The 22927-nt window shown below is 34.6% G+C and overlaps 1 protein-coding gene across 3 annotated transcripts in view; it reads right to left on the bottom strand.

The window, feature by feature from the left end:
* Nucleotides 1-221: 221 nt before the first annotated feature.
* stck (LIM zinc finger domain containing stck) overlaps nucleotides 222-22927 on the bottom strand; it is a 200737-nt gene continuing 178031 nt past the window's right edge. For 2 of the 3 annotated variants that reach the window (XM_090413969.1, XM_090413967.1), the window contains exons 9-10: nucleotides 11036-11111; nucleotides 222-6549 (exon numbers count right to left, since the gene is read on the bottom strand). In XM_090413969.1, the coding sequence (XP_090270095.1) occupies nucleotides 6426-6549; nucleotides 11036-11111 (200 nt within the window). In that variant the 3' untranslated portion in view covers nucleotides 222-6425. Of the gene's footprint in view, nucleotides 6550-6970; nucleotides 7337-11035; nucleotides 11112-22927 lie in introns of those variants that run through there. The other variant, XM_090413968.1, reaches the window with a different exon arrangement.

The raw sequence follows: 22927 nt of genomic DNA, 5'->3' as shown, positions 1-22927 counted from the left end.
GCTTATAGTAGAAATGTATAGGTTTATAGAAAAACCTTCCATGAATAAGAATTACTGTACATTAAAAAAAATTACCTGGACTTGTTAAAATTTTAAAGGGTGCTGGTTATGTAGATTTTTCTCAGAAAGTTGATCTTTAAATTTGTAACCATATTTGAAGTAATTTTTGAGTTAGCTGCAAAAGTGTTAAATGTATTAAAATGACACACATATATAGCAAATGGTTACTTAAGCTTATTTTATTTAGCACAATCCAGTTAATATAACAGGTGTTAACTATATACTGTATATATCCACATTTTCACTGAAAACTGTACAATAAAACAGAGCAGCCACTTTTTTAAGTGACTGAGGCCTTCCTGTTAACTGAGTATTTGCCACACAACTCATTCCATATTACAAAATATTAGCACATGAACATGGATAAATACTAAAGATCATTATTTATAGCACATAAAGACAGTTTTGTCCACTTGACTAAAAGTTTTATATATTACTCTCTCCGTATGAAAACTAGTTTCTTACAAAATTTTAACCATACAAATAAGTGCAGTATAACAGCTGTCGTGGGAGGAATATTTGATCATAAAATTATGCTCAATGCCATATCTTTTCTGCCCTGCTTTGACAAAAAAAAAGTTTGATACTTCCAACAAAAATAATTCTGTTCAATGCAAGTGAAGTAAAATGAAATGGTACGCACGAATACGTTTTCCAGGCACTTGTAATAGAAAAGATGACTAACACACAGACAAGAATATAATAATAAATAACTACATTAAAACACAACAAAATATTTCAGTCTGATATTCTGTTATGTTTTAAGATACCATCTAGCTCACAGTTTATGAGCTGAGCATGACATCTGCCAAGTTAATGATAATAAAAAAAAAAATTGAATTTTTCCGAAAATAACTCTCCCAAACTTTTAGTAAAGTCTTGGATAAACATATTTAAAATGATTTCTATGGATTAGGTGTATCTGATCAGTGTCAACTCTATGCTGAGCAAGACCAGGCACAGAATTTCTGGTAGCAGATGTAGTAATGGTATTTGTGAAATATCTTCTTAATAGAATGGCTGGTACGTCCAAAATATGAGAGGCAACATTTGCAAGGCACATGGTAAATACCTGGCAGAGAAAATAGCAAAAAGTCATACTTTGGTGGAAGAAGGTCAACAACTTATTGATAGGAAAAATTGTGGGCATAAGGTTATACTTCCAGGATTCTTGTAGTTGGTTTAGAGATGTAGCAAATCAAGATTCTTGATGGGTTGGATCTTCCAGGAGTTTAATTGTATGTTTATTATTTTTTTTTAGCGTCTACTTCTTGCAGTATTTATTCACCAGATAAGTTGATTATCCCTGCAGTGAAGGTCAGTTTGCAACATATCAGCATGGCTAGAATGCTTCAGGGAGAACAGAACATGTAAGATGGTTTTCTTCCCCTCTTTCTATGGCAAACTTGATGAAGAGATGTAAACTACTGATAGTACAAATATTATTCATATAACATACCTAAAAAGAGGGCTAAGAATGGATGGAAGAGAACAGTTTTCTACGTTTTAAATGAGAGAGAGGAGGTTCCACAGGCCTGTCTCTCTGATTGTAGATTGATCTTCTAGCTGAAATACTTAGTGTATGACAAATTCAAGTTGAAAATCTTGCAATAATAACTGAAGAGTTTTGGCAGAAACATTATTCTTGACTAATGTAAGTCACAATCTTTTGCTCAAAGATATGCCTTTCAGATAGAAGCCATTTTAAATATAAACATTTATGAAAAGAGAGCTTCAAAATGATTGTATATCCTTAAGCTTGGGAGATTTGTATTCTCAGCAAAAATAATTTTTCTTTCTGAATATTATCTGATGCCTTAACACAGCATGAGGTATATCTTTTAGCCATCACAAACTCTCAGTTTGTGCCATGAAAGTGAAAGCCACTGGTGTGTGATCAGTTTATATATAGGGGATGATATTCAGACGCTTACTTATTATGATCTTGCATGATTTAAATAAATTGGCAGTGTTGACAAAGGATAATGAGATGAAAAGATTACACAATGTGTACTACACTGAGATAGTACCGGATGCAGAAAATTGAAGAGGCTAAGGATTTGGGGAGAGATAGTATGTTCAGAGGGACTATTGCAAAAGTTTGCAAAATATGACACATTGGGATAGGGAGGTTATTATCCTTCTTTATAAGTCTATGATTTGGTTGCACCTGGAATGTTTGAGCTGCAGATTAGTCAATATTTTATCAGATTAATCTGAATGGGATTATAAAAAGAGTAGAAGGGAAGAACCAGAGGCCATCCCAGGAAGTGATGTAAGAGTGTGGTGAAGAGATGTGTGAGGAGTAGATTTTTTTCATGGAGAATTGTCAGTGAATGGAATGCATTATTAGAATGTGTTATTAATGTATGAAGTGTTAAGGATTTTAAGATTCAGTAGGATAAATATGTTGTCAGTTGAATGAACCTCCCACGATTGGTCTGCCGACTCCATGAAGGATGCAATAATAAAAAGACACAAAAGAAAATTTTGTACAGATTGCATAAACATTGTTACTGCAAACAGGTAGTTTGAATTTTACCAGCACACCTCTACTCATAGAGGTGATTTATAGTTCTACTTTTAAAGAATCTTTTAATTGTTATTGTTAAGATGTTAATTTTAATTTTGTTAAGATTAAGTTAAGTTTAATTGTTAAGAGTTTTCAATTCTCATTCTTAAAATGATAAAAGAAAGATATGCATTATAAAGCATAATTTAAATTTGCATCTCTAGCAATGTTAAACTCTCATTTATCCTTCCACTTATTTGAACCACAAGAACTATTCAATACAAACACTGTATAAAGCTCATTTGAGCATTGCTAATGTGTCCAAAATTAGACACATTAGCAATGTAGTGATACTACTCTGATATTCCTTTATCTCTTAAATTCAAATATTGCTTCAAAGAAGCAACCGAGACCATCCTAAACCAGAAATGACTAATGTTGAATGGAGAATTTCTTAATTTTATCTGTCACAGTGAACTAGACAAGAGGCTCCAATGAAGATCAAAGAAGTGTATGTTGAAGATGCACACATTCAAAATGTGCATCTATACATCAGTACAACACCAAAACACTAAAAAGAACTGTTTAAATAAGTTACAACAGAGTACTTTTTACTTTTCATGTTAGTTTAAAAGTTGTTGAAAATTTTGGTGGACTGGTATGATTAGTGTTTCATATCTCATTTAATATATTCCCCTAAACTAAGGCATTGTTTTTCTTTTTGAAGATGTGCATTTGATGATATGGGATGTTCATAGATATTAAATACTACTGTCTCTTATTGCAGTAGGCATAGTCAAGACAGGAACAATGAACTAGTTAAGCATAAAAATTAAAGTTCATGAGGATTTACATGTCCTCAAGAATGAATAGTAATAGTGCTACATGAAATCTGATTTCTTAAATTTCTTCAGATGAAAGCAACAGGAAATGATGCAATAAATACATGTGAATTTCCTAACCAAGATCTTGGTGTATATAACATAATACATACCTCACTCATCTTAATTATGTCTCAAATAGCAGTTATGCTCTACTGTCTAAAGAAGTAAGTAGAAATAACTGCATATTTTCCTGAATTACATACAGTAAGAAAATATTTATACTATTAATTAAATATTCATTTGGTTGAAAAGATTGCAATTGCAAAGATCACAAAACAATGAAATATAAAGGTTCCTGAAATATTTGCATTAAAAAATATCCATCTTTAAGAAAAACATCTATTTGGCACACTTCTTAAAAACATGGGAAGAGGGAGAAATCGCTCATTAAATTAAGACTTAAGGCACCTAAGGTACACGTACACCTTACATTTAGTAAAGTATGTATTAAAAATATCAATATAGAAAAGTTTTTTTTGTTGCACCTGAGGTGTTTTCTAGACTTTTTTTTTTTTTACTTTTTATTTTAAAGCTAAGGCCTCAATCAGAAAAACTAGCACACAAAATGAGGACAACTGCAAGTTTAATATGACACAGTATTCCCTACTTAATTATATTAGCTAAAGGTTTGACATAACTTGTGTGCTAGTTTTCTAAACAGATACAAAATTTGGAAGTACTGTTTGACATTTGTGTGGTTTAGAATAATTACCGAGGCACTTAAGATCACAATTTTGATGTTATTCATCTGGTTTTATATGGGAGGGGACAAAAAAATTTCTGCTTACTTTGGCATATGTTAACAGCTTTCAACAAATACACTAAATGCAGACACTGATACATCAACAAGTTGATGACATTTTGGGTGCAGACATTGATACATTAACAATATCTTGGGTGCAGTGATACAATTTCTCTTTCAATGGCAACAAATCAAATTATAAACATTATGAAAAATAATGAATAACAATTTTTCAAAATCATGAATCAATAAAGAGGAAAAAAAGGGCCTACCTCTTGATACACAGCAAACTAAAACCTGACTATTTAAGTCAGTAGTCTGCTGTCAGGAGAAGCATAACAAAATTATTCTCAGTGAGCAAAGATAAAATATGAACTAAACTTCCATTCCTCAGAAAAATAGCCTGATCTTTGAAATCACTATAGAAACTATGTTACAGAAAGAAGCATGACTTTCCTAAACAGTAAATACACAAATTCTTCTCATAAGTAGTTCGCTACTGACAGAGAACAAGCTAAGATATTTATTAGACAAATATTGTAAATTTAATTAAATATATGATTTTTTTTACATCGTTTGCAAGTTACATTCTTGCATGTAAAAAAATAAAAGATTTAATTTATAAAAACCAAAATCTTGACTGTTAAAGGATCTTGGGATCAATAAATTCTTAAAAAAATTTACTTCATCACAATATTAAAACAATGTTAAATGATAACAACAGTACTAATTTTTTCAAACATTTTTGATTTACTTACAAACTACAGGTAGACTATAATTACTATTTGTGGTTTTTGATAGATTGTATTTCTAAAAAGGTTAAACTACTGAAGATTAGAAATACTACTCTTTGCTGTTATATATTTTCTTTTTTGTATTGAGAATGACAAATGTATATATATATATATAGAGAGAGAGAGAGGTTGTTATCAATTATAAAAGCACCCACCAACCTGGTAATAGCAGAAACTGTTAAGAGTATGGGCTTGCACACTATCAGAAATTTTTTCTGCTGTTATCACTAGTCTATTTTTCTAGTTAATACCAAGTTATTTCTATCCTGCTTGAGGTGATCTCTAGAATTCACTCTCTACAAACAGACAATCCACCCCCCCACCCCCAAATATATAATCAACAATCCAAAAATAAGTTAATCTATAAATTTCTGTAATTATTCATAAGTTCTATTCTTCCAAGCAATACTCCATTAAATAAAGCCTTGGAATGAATTGCTAGAAAACAAAAAACTGCACAAAAATAATATAATTAAATAAACAAGTGGTTAAAATTTTGTGGCCCACTGGAAATGTGCCCTTTATGAACTATACTACTTCAATAATGAAGAATTAATGTTTGCATTGCCTTAATTATGCTAATTTTGATGCATACAACAGGGCTACTATGGAGGGTGGGGGAGAGTTAAAACTGAATTATAAAAACAGAAAACCAAAAATTACTAAATTACAGTTTACACAAAACAGAAAAACAACGTTATGTAAAGATCTCTGCTTATTCTACTACAACATAACACAAAATAATTATATAAAAACAACCATTAAAGTTCAAAGTGAATACCAAACTAGAAATAAAAGTCCACACATTCATATGAATCCTTCACATAATAATATAGCACAACATAATGACTATATGATGCAACCCATCATCAAACCTTGATGAAACTTTGAAAAACACTTAATACACCACAACAAAATTTGATTTTGATGAATGAGTATAAAAAATTTCTACAATCTTATTTAAAATTATTTTTAGTAAAATAGTTTATACACGAAAATTTATTATTTACATGGACTATTTATCATGATACATTCAAGATTTGTCATAAATTAGTTGTAATGAGTACTTTATTACATACTTTTTTTTTTATCAACTATAAGAGAATTTTCTCTCCAAGAAAATATAGCTCTGTTACAGCTACAAAAAGCTTTAAAACATTACCAAAATCATTTCAAAGCTAATAAATCATGTACTCATGTCATTTCAATGGATGGCACATTCTAAAACAAGAAGAAAAATATACAATATTACTACAGCAGTAGCATTAATGAATGAGAGCATATTATGCATTTGACACTAAATATAATCAAATAGAACAAAATGGCTTTTCTTTAAGGAAGCACCACCATAAATGCACTGGCTGAACAGGTATGAAAATATTACTCTGTCAGATATCAGTAACAATTGTTAAATAGCATTTATCAAGTAACTCTTATGTGATGGTCTTCTTAGGTGAAGCTTCATAAGCTTTCTTCAGTCGCTTCTTCAGTTCCCCTGGGAATCGGTCATAGCATTTTTTGCACACTGGTTTAAGATCAAATTCAAAGAATTTTGTCCTAAAATAATAATATATGCATCAATTATTTCATTTTTCCCCCCAACATGTTTATTAAAAATAAAATAAAATTACATAAATTTAACTATAGAAAAGTCTTTGTGGTTATGATTTCTTTTTTTATATATGACTCTTCCAAGAAAGGTTGTAAACCTATAGTACATTAGTACCAAGGGAGGATTGGGTTAAGTATTTTTTTTTTTTTTTTTTTCACATAACCCAGAAATCCTGCTCTAGTGACCAAACATGAAATTTGTAAAGAAAGTGTTTTTGCTTGATTGCAAAGCATAATATACTTGACAAAAAATCAGATTCTTGTTTTAATCATTTACCCAATCATTTACTCAGTATCTCATAATGCAAAACACATTTCGTTTTGGACATGTATAATGCTATATATTATGGGAAAGATCACTACTCAGACCAGTTTCAACCTTTATTGAGGCATTCACTAATTCAAAGTACATAATCACAAGCTAACTCACCCTCAGTATCACTTTAGTACTCATTACTTCATTTCTTTTATGTTGAGCTTTATTATAGGAGTTTCTCCTGTTTATATAAGTTAATCATAAAAACCATGCACACATGAAAAAATACCATGAGAATTTGGAAAAAGAACTGCATTTGCATCCCCCTGGTAGTGCAGAGAATTAGTGGTCAATATCAATGAAGTTGATCATCACATAAGGTTTTTTCTGGGTGTGACAACCTGATAACGGTAACAAACCTTACAACTCTTTTCAGGAAATGTTCATTAGTTGCTTTTTATACAATACATTTCATACCTGAAATTTAAATTTTGTTGATTAGAAGCATAGCAAGATTCCTATAGTACTTTGTACAAAACTATCATTTAGTTACTAGACAATCTGTTAATGCCCTTTTCCAAATGGCATTAACAGATTGCAATCAACTGCTTGGGTTTACAAGTCTTGATCTACAATATAAAACTGAGAGTTCTCTTATTTCTTTATGTAGAGCAATAAAACTCTGGCTGAGAGGTTTATTGTTGCCAAGCTTTTTAACACATTGACTGCCATTAGTCCAATGTGTAAGTTTGCTGGTACAAATAGGTTGTTAGTATTTTCTCTTCAAAAATATATAACTGTCGATACGTTTCACAAGCTTTGAAAACTGTGAAAAGTTTTCAAAGCTTGTGATTATATTACTAGTTCAAAAATTCTAGTCCCATGCAGCTAGGGAGCAGCCTGCTTATTAGATGTGAGTGACACGAGTATCGCTCTAACATCCCCCATGTAGCTTAAGCCAGTTATCAACCTCTTACCACTGCTAAAATATTCTGAATAGTATTTTCTTTTCAATAATATTCCTGATGCCTGTTTTTTTTTTTTTCCCCACATTGTCACATCTTTTTTTAAAAAAGGAAAGATGTAAGAATCAAATTATCTTGTAGTGGCATACGGATAAATATTTCTTTTACACATTTACAAGATATCTCACCCGGAGTTGTATATCAGCTCATTTATACCTAAAAAAAAAAAAAGAGTGAGGTTTGATGCCCCCTTCCCCCATGAGTGTAGAAACTCTAAACCAGTAATATAAACATCCAAGCTCTGAAATCATGTTAGTATAAAACTCCAGTGTTACAATTTTTGTACTTAATTTGTATACCTAACGTATGTAGTTATCTAAATGCTGAAAAATCATTACAGAAGAAGATATATTGATTCATCTGAAAACATGGTCACCTGCCATGTATTGGCTGTCATCAGGCAAAGATCAGAAGTGACTGTTGGTAATATCTGAGATGTTGAAGGATTTGATGAGAGATTTCCAAATGCCATTTAATATAAGATCTTGATTCCTGTTCAAAGATTCATGTGAATGAATAACTAACAGATTCTTTTAGTAGTCTTGAATAAGTTTTCTTCCAAATAAAGCAGAGCAGAAATATCGCAGTTTACTGTGTGGTTGGCCAGACCAAATCTTTCTTTTATGATCAATATCTCCCACATCTCACTACAAATTCATGGCTTTTCTGTCCTATACAAACCAGACCACATGAATATGGTATTCTACATGCTCCCAGATGTATGTAAAAGAGAGTGCTGTCAGATATCCATGTTGATTATTTGATTTCAATGTTTACAATCCAAACTGGCTCCCATTCTCTAACTTCATAGTTTGACTTCCCTAACAGCTTGATCTATCTGCTATCAGTAATGATCTAACATAAAATGTTCACCTACCTACCAGATAATTCTCATTTTTTCAACACACTGGACCTTTTCTTAACCAGCTCTCCTTCTAATTACATCGTGGCAGTTAGCTCTCCTCTTGGCAACTCTGATCATCACTTTATATTTCTTTTTCTGTAGATTGGCCTTCTCCCAGCTAGTGTCAGCTTTGGGGCCTATAACACCATAACACACCGAGTGGGATAATCACGTGGCACATTATGGTGTCATAGGACCAGAATTTGACTCTTTTCCAGGGTCTAATTATGTTTATGCTCTTGCAATCCAAGCAAACACCTGCTCTAATCAAGTAACCAAAATAATCACTGCTGTAATGAGAGTCTTCATTCCCCACTGCACTTAACTCCCCTTCTCCTGATCCTTCTCTAAGCCTTGGATCTAACAAGTGTGCCAAAGATGACAAAGATTTGGCAGACATTCAATGGCTTAAGTCAAAAACCCCTAGCAAGAAATGATAGTTCGTGCCTTTTGGCCACTTGCAAGCTATTGGGTGCAACTTCCATCTCGTCACATCCTGATGCCAAGAGGTCTATCTTATCTTTGGGTGACATTATCATGGTAATGTCATACAGAGATAAGATAAACTGTTGGCATTGTCTTTTCCTCCAACTCTTGTACTGACAATCTAGGCAAATCTCCTCCTATCATATCACAGACTCATGCCTCCTTTAGACAGAAGGACATTAGTAAAAAATGCTAAGTAGTTTTAATATATTAATAATTCTCTTGGTCTGGACTATATCTCTTGAAATATGCTAAAAGCTTGTACTCCAGCTCCAGAACATGAAAGCTATCATATTGATCTGGCATCTACCTAACACAGAAGCAAACTTTTATCCAACCCCTCACTTTCCCCTCCAAAAGGGACATAAAGTTGGTCATCAAACTATTGTCCCACTGCCCTCACTTCAGTGGGACAATACTCTTGGTGATTAATGGCCAACTTCTTATTTTTTTTATATATAAAATATATAATCCAATAAACAGGGCAGTGGTCTCACATCAGCCCTGAAATTCATCTTCTACTTAAATTAGTGATCAGCAAGAATTCCACCAATCTCATTCCATGGCAAATCTCCTAGCTAACTTTCTTTTACTTTAGCCTCATTTCATCCATTGCTGGATATAGGCTCCTTAACTTTCTACTTCTATTTTTAGCCAAAATCCACCATTTCATGTGAAACCTTTGTAAATCATTCCGCATCTTGTCCTCTAGTGGCCCTTCCTTCTAATGGTTTCCACCACTCAATGCTTAATTTTGACCACCTTTTATCTGTCCATCTGCTAATATGGTCAGCCCTTCTACATTTACATGATTTACAATACTTCACAATACCTTCTATTTCAGCCACCTATCTAATTTTATCCCCCTTTTTATTATGGGGAGCAATATTCTCTCCAAGGCTCTTTTGGGTCACATGCAACCTGTCTTCCTGTATTTTAGTCATTGCCCATTTTCACTTCCATAGGTAAACACTTGAATAATGCCCCATTAAATAACTTTCTTTTTAAGCATACAGGCAAATGTCCTAACAGATAACTTTTATATTGCTTTCTTTCCCTGTATGATTCTTCTGTTTATCTCTTTTCTTTTTTTTCCCCTTCTTCTTCTTCATAAGCTTTGACATGATGACATCTGGATACTGTGCTCAGGTCTGGTCACCTTGGTTTTTTGGAATGAGGAAGTGGTGGAGAGGATCCAGAGTCGAATGACCAAGATAGTGAGTGGTCTGTGGAATGCTTCCTGTGAGGAGAGATTTTGTGGAAAAGTTGGTCAATAGACAAAAAAAGGGAAAGATATGATAGAAACATTTAAGTTACTTGAAGGATTTATAGGATTGATGGGGGAAATGTTTCAGCACTTGGCTAGAGGAGGCAGAACAAGAGGTCATCCCTGGAAATTGGGTGAGAGTCTATTTAGCAAGGGTGTGAGAAATAGATTTTCACTTGGAGAGTGGTGAATGAATGGAATGGGTTGCCTGAATTGGTTGTGAGCACTCTGTCTGTTAATGGTTTCAAGGAAAGGTAGAATAGAGAGTGTTGATAGTTTGGGTCTCCCACAATGAGTCTTAGGATTCCATGGAGATGCCAATGCAATAATAATAATAAATATATAGCCATCCACATTTTACTAATTTTTTAAATTTACAAATTAATGAATTAAAATTTACTAATTTTAATTCATTTGATCTGAATTTGTCATCAGTTTTGTTTTACTTTGACTCTTAAATTATGAATAGATTTTCAAAAAATTACACAACTTACTTCTGACTCATTTTCTGATCACATATGAAACATGAAAAATGGTTGACACACCAAGCTTTGTTGAGTGCAGTAAAAACTAGAAGAATAAAAAAAGATTTAGACACATAGCATTAAAGATAATGGTCAACTTTCCCAGTTTATAAAAGAAGAGCAAGTTTTACATTTTAACTTATAAATCTAAGAAACATAAACATTAAAAGGGAATGGATAATGTTATTCCCAAAAAGGTAGAGTATTAAAACAAAGAACACTCTAAATAATTACATCATCACACTTACCTCAAATTCACAAAATGCTGCAGTTTTGCTAGGTCCAAAGCTGTCTTACTTTCAGACTAACTACAGCTAAAACATACAAAGAAAACCTTAACCAAATCCACATCACATTCTGAAAGTCTTAAGTTGTGCATTCTAGTTCCTTGTAAAGTTCAGCTGCACCTTTTGTTCACATATGCTACCACCTGTATTACATCCAGGTAACATCATTATAACATTCGCGTAATGACAGAGCTGACTATCTAGCATTATTCTTTTCCTCCTGCTGCACAAACGACCTAGTCAAATCATTTCCCTCTGATATCCCAAAAAAGCCTTCTGATTCTAATAGTATCCTAACATTTGCGTCCCAGAACTAATGCTTATCTTATATTATAGATTTTATTTCTGGGAAAATTCCCATACTGTTCCTCTAAGAAATTATTAATTTTATGGCTATTTAGCCTATTTTTGTTTAGGAGTGTCCCTTTTTATAGTGTCATTGGCTTTTTACTCAGTTCTAGGACATTACTGAAGTTTTACATAGATAAATATATGAAGAATATAAGAGGAAAATTCGGACATATCTTTAGGATGTTGCTGGCTGTCTTCTTACTCAGCAGCATCCTGGCATGTGGCGACAACATTCATCTGCTGTTTGACGGGAGTATAATTCCCCTGCATTGCTCTACCCCCACCTTTTCCAAAACCCCCAACCCTTCCTCTCAATCAGTCAAACAGCAGATAAATGTTGTCGCCACACGCCAGGATGCTGCTGAGTAAGAAGACAGCCAGCAACATCCTAAAGATATGTCCGAATTTTCCCTCTTATATTCTTCATATATTTATCTATGTAAAACTTCAGTAATGTCCTAGAACTGAGTAAAAAGCCAATGACACTATAAAAAGGGACACTCCTAAACAAAAATAGGCTAAATAGCCATAAAATTAATAAATCATCTTATATTGTTTGTATACTCTTTCATTGTCATCGTATGTTATGCTTTCATGCAGGCCTACACATTTTACCGCGTAAGCTTCTGTAACCGATAAGCTTGCAGAATAGGTTGGTTGATCCTTATTCCCAGTAGTATCCCATGTCTGTCAAATGTGTTCACCAGGCCGGTTTGTCTGCTTTTGCGGATGAAAAAGCCCACCCAAGACCGGTTAACTTGGCTAGGTTGAGGAAGATCCTTAAGCTACTCATGTCGTCGACGAGAATTGAACTTAGGATACTCCTTTCCCAGGAGTATGGTTGCGAAGCGCAAAGCTAACCGCGCAGACACTCTTTCATGCTCAGTTGTTATCTGCTCCACAACATGGAAGCAAGCCTATATTCAGCCCATTCAAAACAAAGAAATCTAAGTCTGTTCCTCAGAACACTGACAAATAACAAAGAAAGTCATTAACAATCAACCACCATGAAACTACTATGGTAATTAACAAGCAAAGCAGATCTGAGCCTATGTCACCTGAGTTTGGACATGTGACATGGAAAGATTTTGAAGAAAACTTGTTCATTTTCAAGACAATGATCTGTCTGCATATCGGCAAGATATCGTCCTATACACTGTTAACTGAGTGGCCAGTTTCCACTCTCTGATTGTTCACTGCATGTCATGTGGCAAATGGCATCCTCCCTTCATCTTTTCCAACTAATGCAGGAGTACTTAAAAACCTGTTCTTTCTTTTTGCTATTCATTTTCATAAATGACCTTCTTTTAATGACTTTAAATAGTGTGTGCAGTTCAGATGAAGATAGTATCTCCTTTCATCTTGCAATTTGGGAGACTATAGTTTCGAACATTCCAAGCTTCAAGATCTTTCTCAATTAAATGGATAGTAGATTTTCCTGCACACTAGAGAGGCCTCCAGAATAATGGTTTTGTGAAATGCACAAGCATGTGCCAAAGTGGTGCCATTATGTCAGATATGTGAATAATTTTATTATCAAAATTCTAGCTGAGCCTTCTCACTTTGCCGAGGAGAACTCATACTGCCAGCAATTAATTTCAGGATATTTACTCGAGTATTTAGTGCTGGTGCTTTCGTCATGTTGTAGAATTGTGAGCATCATAATACTTCTTTGTAAACAACATTAGCGGTTTCATCATCCTCAACAAAAATAATTAAATTCTGAGGACTGCTAACTCAAGAACATGCTAAATATAACTTCCCATTTCTGAAACCTGCATATCTAAGAGTCTGTCTTTTATCATTGCAAAGCAAACTCTTATTGGAAATTGTAACCATTTGAATATAAATGGGATAGTTTGAAGGAATGAGGGGGGTATCTATGAAGACAATTTCTCTGATAACCAGGACCTCTAAATATCACAACTGCTATCATATTCAGTTTCAATGATTTTACATGAAGCCTAGTTCCATTGCAAAGATTGGGAGGGGGGGGGGAGCAATCCAGGTGGATTAAGCAAATTGAAAATTTCCATGGGAAAATGAATTGCATCATCTACATCCATAGGAGTATCTATTGATTTGTAAACACCAACAGATCCATTAACCCCATTAAGAACCAACTTTTTCATTATTGACACAACATTATTTCAAGGTGAAAGGTTAGCTCTCTCCCTGAACCAAGAAGGTGAATTTTCTGCTATGTTCTTAATAGATGGGTATGCATAACAGTTCGTCTGCAGTTCAAACAATTTTCCAATATTTAGGTGTGTTAATATAATTTTTCCATCTCTTTGCTATACTTCATTGCCAATTTTTAACAATTCTGAGGAAAAAGAATGTGCAATAGAGTCTCCATGTAGGTGAACATGCATATTGGTTTTGAGAGAAAACTTCTCTATATAAATAGTGAAGATTTCTTAAGGCAGGCATTCACTTTGTTCACCCTGGTTCTGCAGGATACGATGGGCAGTGTTTGTCAAAAAATCACCGGTAAATAAAACAGTTATTCCACTCATTCTTCAATAGTCTGATCTGATATATCCCTCAGTGTTCTGTCGACAGCTTCAACAGATGTTTTATGGGACATTGTACATTCACCAAACAATCAAAGAAAACTTTTGTAATAATTTCAACAAATGACTTTGTTTTGATATATTGCACATAGGAGTATCATTAGTCACATTTGTAAGTGGTACTTTGAAAGTAGAGTAGAATGAGCAGTTTGATCACCTTGAAATAGAGTAGCTGCTATACCTGAGGATGCCACAGCCAGAGCTTTTGCCTTGGCTTCTCTCAACTTAGCTAATAACAAATTTAATAAAAATGTTTTTCCCAGTACCACCTGGAGCATCCAAGAAAAACAATTTCCCCTGATTGATTTTCATGGCTTGTTAAAACATTGAGAAAAAAATTCAACTTGATCTGAAGTTAAATCGTTCCTACCAATTTAATAAGTCCTGAAGTTCACTGAAATTGTACGAGGTTTCCCGGATTAAATCTGTACCTAGAAGCAAAGGATTGTTTGGCATCACAAGACTGAAATCTTTAACACTTGTCACTTATTCACTAAACCAGATTCAAGTCTCAGTAATTCCTCATTATATATTGCTTAAACTAAGCCTGAGAACAAGTAGAACGTTCTTAGGGCAAGATATCTTCTGAAAAATAATTTCTGTCAGTTGACCATAACAACAAAGGAGCCAGCCATGTTGCAGTGAACCAACATTATTTTGAACAAAAGGTGCAAAGATGACAGTGAGTTTGAAATTATTGTATCACCAAGACAATCAGACCAATGAGAATCATCATCTTATTCAAATTCAAAGCCATGCATCCCAGGGTGTCGGATGTACTACACCATTTATTGTTCTTAGGTCGCTGAATGATTTTGATCCTTCCACACACATCAAGAGCATTTGTAAATAAAAGCATTCAGCATTATTGTGATGTACACTATAAACATGACCTAGAGCATCACTCTTTTTCACACTAGGATACCTCGTTATAGGTCAGTGTTTGAGCAAAATTATCTTTGATGCATAGCTTAAAAAAAGGCTGTTATGTTGTGTCCCTTGGTGACTCCAATATGCCGAGTGCGTTACTTTTTGTGAACTCTTTGACATTTTCGAGATAACAATGGTTGGATGGTGCTCATGAATATCAATATCAAAAGATAAATGGCTTCAGAGGTACTGGTGTATATCTGGTTTGGTATAGATCTACTTTGCTATGTTCATTTTGCAAACAAAATGTAGCTTGGTCTGACCCCTTGTTGATATACTTGCATACACATTTGATGGATTTCATGGAACTGCAAATTTCAACATTTATGTGTGCATTAAAGGTTCATGATAAAATTGGATTATAAGGAACTACTATATGACGATTATCAATTTAAAAAGTTCCTTGGCTATTATGTATGGTAGTAATTCAGCCACCATCTGAAAGAGCATGTCAATGATATCGTGGATATCCATTGTCACCTGTTTGAGTTTCATTGATAAATGATGTTGGATATCGCTTCATGAACTTTCCTGACTTCATGCACCATGAGTTTGGATAAACAGGTCCACATGGACCGTGCACCACATGTTTTGTTATGATGTCAAACAGTTCTTTGTCACATCAAGGAGAAGTATCTCTGCCCTTATAATGGAATCGATTTCATGATTCCTGATTTTATCTTCAAGCTAAATCAATATGTGAGCATCTGGCAATACCCTTTTTTGCCATTCTACTGAATTTTTGGAGCATGGAAATGTAGCACTTCCATGCTCCAAAAATCTTGTAATGATGTCGTGCCTGTCATTAGTCTTATTACCAGGTAGCGAATTACTGTTGCATGTAAAGCTAATGAAAAGGTCAGCGCCACCACACATTCTAACATAGACCACTGCATCCTGAGTTTTTTCATGGCTTCCCACAAAAGAAGGCAATATTTGAATTTGGCCAATTTTTGAAGCATATTCACCAGTGCACAATGCATCATAGAGATGTTTATAATTTTCCACCTGAAGTTTACTTTGGTTTAAATGTGTGTTTGTGAGATGTTTGTACTCAATTTTAGCATAAACGTCAACCCAATACTGATTGATGAGTTGACCATATCTATGTTGTGGATTTAAATTTTCCATTTGTACCATCATGCGATATGCATAACAATTAATTGCTGAAAAGGATTTTCTAATTGTAGGTTCTCCACTTCCTGGATTCATTTGTGGTAAATCAATGCAATATCTACTCTCTCCTCTGCAAAATAAAAGTGGATATTGTAGTGCATCATAGGCTCTACGTGTCTCGCATATCTGTTTCAGTCTATCATCACGTAAGATTATGTCTCTGCAGTTAAATTCTTGCGCAGTAATGGTAATCGCTACTTCATTAGCTGTGGATACATTGATCTGCCTGCGTGATATCTTGTCGGTACTCGATTTGCATTACGGCCAGTCTTAGTTCTTGAACATTTTTAGCATTCTCTATAGCAGACTTAAAAGTTTATGTGTACATGTTATGCTGATGCAACATTCCTTGTAAATCAAATACAATTTCTGAGTTCAACTCTGTGATCTGTCTACAATGGAAAGTTGCTTGTTCATGTAGGTTCGAAATGAAATAAATTTGTAAAAATCTATGATCATTTGGTTCAACTGGCAATAAACTTCCAACCAAATGGTACACTTGACCTTGCACCTTGAAAATAGGCATGAAACCCCTTTTCAACTATATCGCCTCACACCAAATGATGTCATTTGGAATGCAGAATTGTGAACTCAAATAGTTTCAATAAACTGATGCTTCGGATGTGCACTGTCATGAGTGAATATAATGGTTCAGGAGGAGCCGTGATTTCATTTAGTTTCACCTTTCCATTCAAACGACACATTCCAGGAGATTCATGTCTGCATTTAAGTACTTTACACTGCTGACATAGTACTACAGTCATAGTACTGATCACAACTGTTGAATCAGTGGAATATCTTATATTACAATTGTAAGAGAAAGCAGATGTTCCTTATTATTCCAAGAAACTTCAATAATTTCACTATTTAGTCTAATACAGCTTGCCACAGGAGTCAAACAACTTGTAGAACTTGCCCTTCATCATGGCATATTGGAAAAATAAAAGCCTACTAATAATTATAAAAAATACTAATAAACACTGATATTAATATAATATAGTAATAACAATGGTGGTAATAATGAAAGAACTTCGCAAAATAATGGCCAGATATTGTTAAATTGTAGTACAGTAAGGTGAGCTATTCACTGCACGTATACCATGAATGGAATGCTTTTGACTCAACATCAGCTCTCATGTTAGGCCATGGTTTCTCTGAGCAGGGTGAGCCTCTCCCCTTCATAGAGGGCCTACCAATGTGTTTCAGCCATTCATTTACTTCAATAGTGCATAGTGCCTTGACACACTATGATTTTTTGCATATTGTAAATCACCGGTAGAAGACAGACAATGTTGTTGCAGAGGTTTTTTTTTTTTTTGTAGATCTCATCGAGATTTACATTTTTGTCACACCCAGAATGTACCTATTTTCTATGGTTCAGCCAGTATTTAGTTGAACGCACATCGGTGGGCCGTGAAGAGAGGTAAAAAAAAATTAATCACAGCTCCACAATCTATAAGTGTACATTGATGAAAATGCAAAAACCATCTTTGGAACATCCTCTATATATCAGTGAAGACATCAAAATCAGTAAATTTGTTCTTGAGTTATAAGCGAACATCAAAAACGGACTTTGCTTTATATATACATATATAGATTAGTATAGATTCCATCATGTCATGAATTTCATTAAATATATTAATTTCTAATGTATATAGAAAAATTAAATTATTGACAAAAAAAAAGACAACCAAACCTTTTGTTTGGAATATGAAATATTAGTTTCTTAAAATTAATACAGAATGCTTACAATGTCAAACAAATATGCATATAAAACTGAGCTGAAAAAAATAAAATAAAAACATCACTTCCATCTTCTTCATTTAGAAAAGTAACAGCAAACCAGAGTTTCCACAATGAAATGGGAAATTTTTCTGCACAGTGCAGAAATGACAGTTATTGATGGCAACTTACTGCCTTTGTCAACTTAATTTATCATTATTATTAGACCTCCATGGAGTCAAAGACTCAATGAGAGGGACTATACATCACTCATAACAGCTGTCATACCTTCTTAAGTGATCTAATCAATAATTTAAAAATAAGTGTTTGTAATTGAAAGTTTTTTTCACTTGGTTATAAATTAAATTAAAGATACTAAGAAATTATATTATTGGTTTATCCTTTATCCAAGTATAACTATCTTCATGACTAACCTACTTATATATATATATATAGAGGCTAATGACTTCACATTAATTGCCCTAGTATTCCATAATGCAAAGCACACATCCATTTTGGTGTGTATAATGCTAAGCATTATGGGAAAGGCAACTATCCAGATACGCTTTTTGACCTTTATTGAAGTCTCATCAGTGGGAGCCACACTCGGGAGAGATACTAAGGTTGAAGTAATGAAGAAGTCTTATATTTCCCTTATACAAGTACTGAAAGGGTCCATGCAGTTAGCCGAGTGGCTATGCGCTTCGCAACCATATGCCTGGGTTTGATTACTGGCACTGACCTGAGGAGCTTAGGATCTAAGTACTCACTACTGGGATCACTGTATACAGTGATCCCAGTAGTGAGTACCTATTTGAACAATCTCATTCGCTTCTGACACAAGAGTACTGTTTACATTCATTCAAGTTATTCCTCCTGCATTAATTTTTTTTCTTTTACTTGCAGCATAGCAATAAAATTCTTTTGGGTTTGTTCTGCACAGTCAGTTTCTTTTTGTACTCAGATTTAGCTTTCCATACAATTCTCAACTTTTCTGGCCTGCACTTTATATATTTCATAACACTTCTCACTCTTATTCTCAGGGTATTCTTTCCCTATAATCTTTTTATGGATCTCTTGCTTAATAAAGTTGTACAGTAATCCCTCGATTAATGCATAATTTTTTTTCGATACTCAAATTTGATTAGTGTGCCTATATACATCTTAAAAATAAATGTTACAGATTTTAAAAATTTTCTATCTATACATTTTTATGGTTAACTATTTTAAAAAATTGCTCACCAGAATGAAATAATTTAGTTACTGATTTAAAACATTTTACAAAGTTATTTTTAATGGCATACTACACTACTTCCATGTATACTATATTCCAAATTTTTACTGCCAAAATTTATGTTGTCTGCTATAGTATGCTCACAGATTCGAGACCCTTCGACACTTCTGCGCATGTCACAAAAAGGAGAATCCATTTCAATAATAGGGTAATCAATCCGTCTTTATTATTACACATCAGAAAATTAACTTCTCTTTTATGATCATTGTAGTTTTTGAAGTGGTAACTATTTTGCTTGTATAATAGTTGGTTAATTTTATCTATAAAGCACGTGACTTTGCGTGTTGGCAACCAATTCGTATGTCCTTCATTTCTTTCTCCCCTTCAATGATCACATCCAAGAGTTAATTAAATCTCATTCTGAAGAATTGATGATTCCGAAGAATATGAAGAAAATTTAACCACTGAGAGTCAGCCAAAAGAGATTTCACAAAAACAAATTTGAAAATATTTTTTGTACAATCGAGGTTTTTAAGCAGCAATGTTTAGAGGCTGACCCTGATGAAGAGAGAAACAGTAAAATTTGCAGAAAAGTAGAGGAAGCAATAGGACCATACTGTCGGTTGTATGAAAAAAAGAAACAAAATGCCCGCCAAACTACGTTAGCTCAATTCTTTGTTAAGAAGTAGAATAATAAATTTATATTCTGAATATGTTTTATTGTCTTTCAGCTTCTTGGATTTCCTTGAACTAGACCCTGAGACATACCCTAATTCTTTTATAAAAAAAATTAAGGGTCAAGAAAGAAATCTCCAGAATGAATTATAAATTTTCCCATAGGTTATTATATTTGATTAGTGCGTTTTCGATTAATGCACCTGTTTTAAAGAATGCATTAGGTGCACTAATCGAGGGATTGCTGTACATCCATTTCACTACCACCCTATTTCTTCTTCAAACTCTAAGTACATGTTTATATACTGCCTCAATTTAAGCACCTGTTCTAAGCTTCCTGTGCATTGCTGATATCCTTTCCATTCCATAACTGATGCCTTTGGACTAAGATCTTCTGAGTTTGTCTTAATTTAACAGCTTTGCAATTCAGCATGATCACTGTAAACAACTGGTGGCAAAACATTCATATTCTTAACAAAAGAGTCCTTCTGTCAGATGCTGCTTAAGAAAGTTATCTCAAAACTGCCCATTAAATTCTCTTTCATTCTTATCATGAATTTTCTCTACTCAGTCAATGTTTAGATAATTTAAGTCACCCATATTAATCACTCACTTAGTATCCATCATGATAATCTGGTAATGCATTTTACTGTCCCCAGCAGCTGAACCACCAGGTCTATAGCAATCACCATATTTTTTATCCTGTTAGCCTTGACTGACTTTATTATTATTACCATTATTCAGGCTTCCATGGAGTCAAAAGATTCATCGTGGGAGGTCCATCCTAAGAAACACAAAGTCTATCAAGGTTCATCGAGGGGAGGTTCCCCCTGAGAAACACAAAGTCTATCATACCACTCCTTAAACTCATTGACCGTTCTCGCTCTCACCATTCCATCGGGCAACGCATTCCATGGTTAAACCGCCCTCCATGCAAAGAAACCACTCCTCACCAACTTGCAAACAGTTTCCTTTTGTAACTTCCAGGGATGGCCTCATGTCATCACTCCTCACCGCTGTTCAACCAAGCGAAAGAACTCCCCAGTGTCAACCCTGTAACCACCTCTCAACAGTTTAAAAGTCTGAATCATATCACCTCTCCTTCTTCTATCCACCAAACTCTGCAGTCCACATTCCCTCAGTCAATCCTCATAACTAACATTGCACAATCCTTAAACCATCTTTGTTATCCACCTCTGTACCCTTTCCACAGTTAATTTATCCCCATCAAAAATTTTATCCCTGGGGACAAAATCGGAGAACAATAGTCTAATGGTCTGATCAGACAGACTTATACGGAATGATAACCCTTTTATCTCTGCAGGTTCATGTCCTTCTCATTATTGCAGCAATCCTCTGTGTTACCGTCACCACCATTGCAATATGTCCCCTAAATTTCAGGTTTCTATCAATCATCAATCCCAGCTCTCTTGTCTCCCCTACTTCCTCCAGTATAACTCCTCCCATAGAGTATGCAGCATTCCATCGATGTTTCCCAAACCTCAAGACCTTACATTTTGCTGCATTAAATCGACACCCCCATTCATTTGCCCATCTATCTAGCTTATTCAACTCCTCTTGCAGGGCTACCGCATCTGCACTATTACTAATAATCCTTCCCAGCTTCGCATTATCCGCAAACAACTGAATATCCCCTTGCAATCCACTGACAATGTCGTTGATATAAAGGTTAAACAATATATGTCCCAGTACTGAGCCCTGTGGGACCCCACTTGTAACCCTCTGCCTCCTTGAAACTGTCCCATCATACACAACTCTCTGATACCTATCGGACAGCCAATCCTGAATCCAGTTGACTAATCTGACATCCAGACCCATGTGCTGCGCTGCAACTTAAATATCAACTTATCATGTGGCACCCTGTCAAATGCTTTTGCTAAGTCAAAGAAAATGGCAGTATATGCCTTTCCCTCATCTAATGTTCTTGTAACTTTATTATAAAAGGCTAGCATATTGCTAAAACAAGAGCGCCCCTTCACAAATCTATGTTGATTGACTCTCACGGATAACACCACCCTCATCTGCCCAATGCTGTATACGGTCCCTCACTACTTTCTCCAAGATCTTAACAACTACTGATGACATGCAAACTGGCCTATAATTAGACACTTCCAGTCTGCTACCACCCTTATGCAATGGCACTATCTTACCTTCCTTCCATTCCATGGGCACCTTTTCCACAGCCAGACTTTCATTGAAAAGCCAGGTCAAAGGCACTGTCAGTTCCCTTGCACATTCTCTCAAAACTCGTGGTGAAATACCATCCAGTCCCACAGCTTTACTGACATCCAGAGTACTCAGTATTTGAAACACACTCTCTTCCTGTACCTCTAAACCTCGAACCTGCCCTATCCCTCTAGTATTAAAACTGACTCCTCCAGGATGAAATACTCCAATAAAGTGTTCATTGAACAATTCCACTATGTCCTCTGCATCAGTCACTCTATTCCCATTTTTATCATGCAATATCATTCTTCCACAGTCATTTCTCCTTCTACTGGCCACATAGTTAAAAAAATTCCCTAGGATTTTCTTTGGATCTTAGGGCCAATCTCCTCTCATATTCCAGTTTCGCCTTCTTTACCATACTAGTCACTCTTCTGGCCTATGTCTCATATTCTTCATGTGCCTTCTCTTCACCTGTCTCCTTATATCTCTTCCATAGCCTCTTTTTTGCACAATTCCTGCTTAATATTGTTTGTCATCCACTTTACTCCAAATTGTGTCCTCTTGTTCATTTGTGGTATACAATTTCCCATGCACTAATGATATCCCGGCCCTCCAATTCCTCTCTCCATGAAACTTCCCCAAGTTGACATCTTAGACTATTATAATCACCTGCCTTACAATTCCACATACGTTCCCGTTTCTTTGATACTCCTGCATATCT

Source organism: Typopeltis vanoorti, chromosome 24, assembly GCF_054136105.1.
Source record: "Typopeltis vanoorti isolate ZY-2024b chromosome 24, IOZ_Tvanoo_1.0, whole genome shotgun sequence".
Taxonomy (NCBI): domain Eukaryota; kingdom Metazoa; phylum Arthropoda; class Arachnida; order Uropygi; family Thelyphonidae; genus Typopeltis; species Typopeltis vanoorti.
Note: the sequence above shows the minus strand (reverse complement) of the source record. Positions and strands in the feature narration are given on the sequence as shown.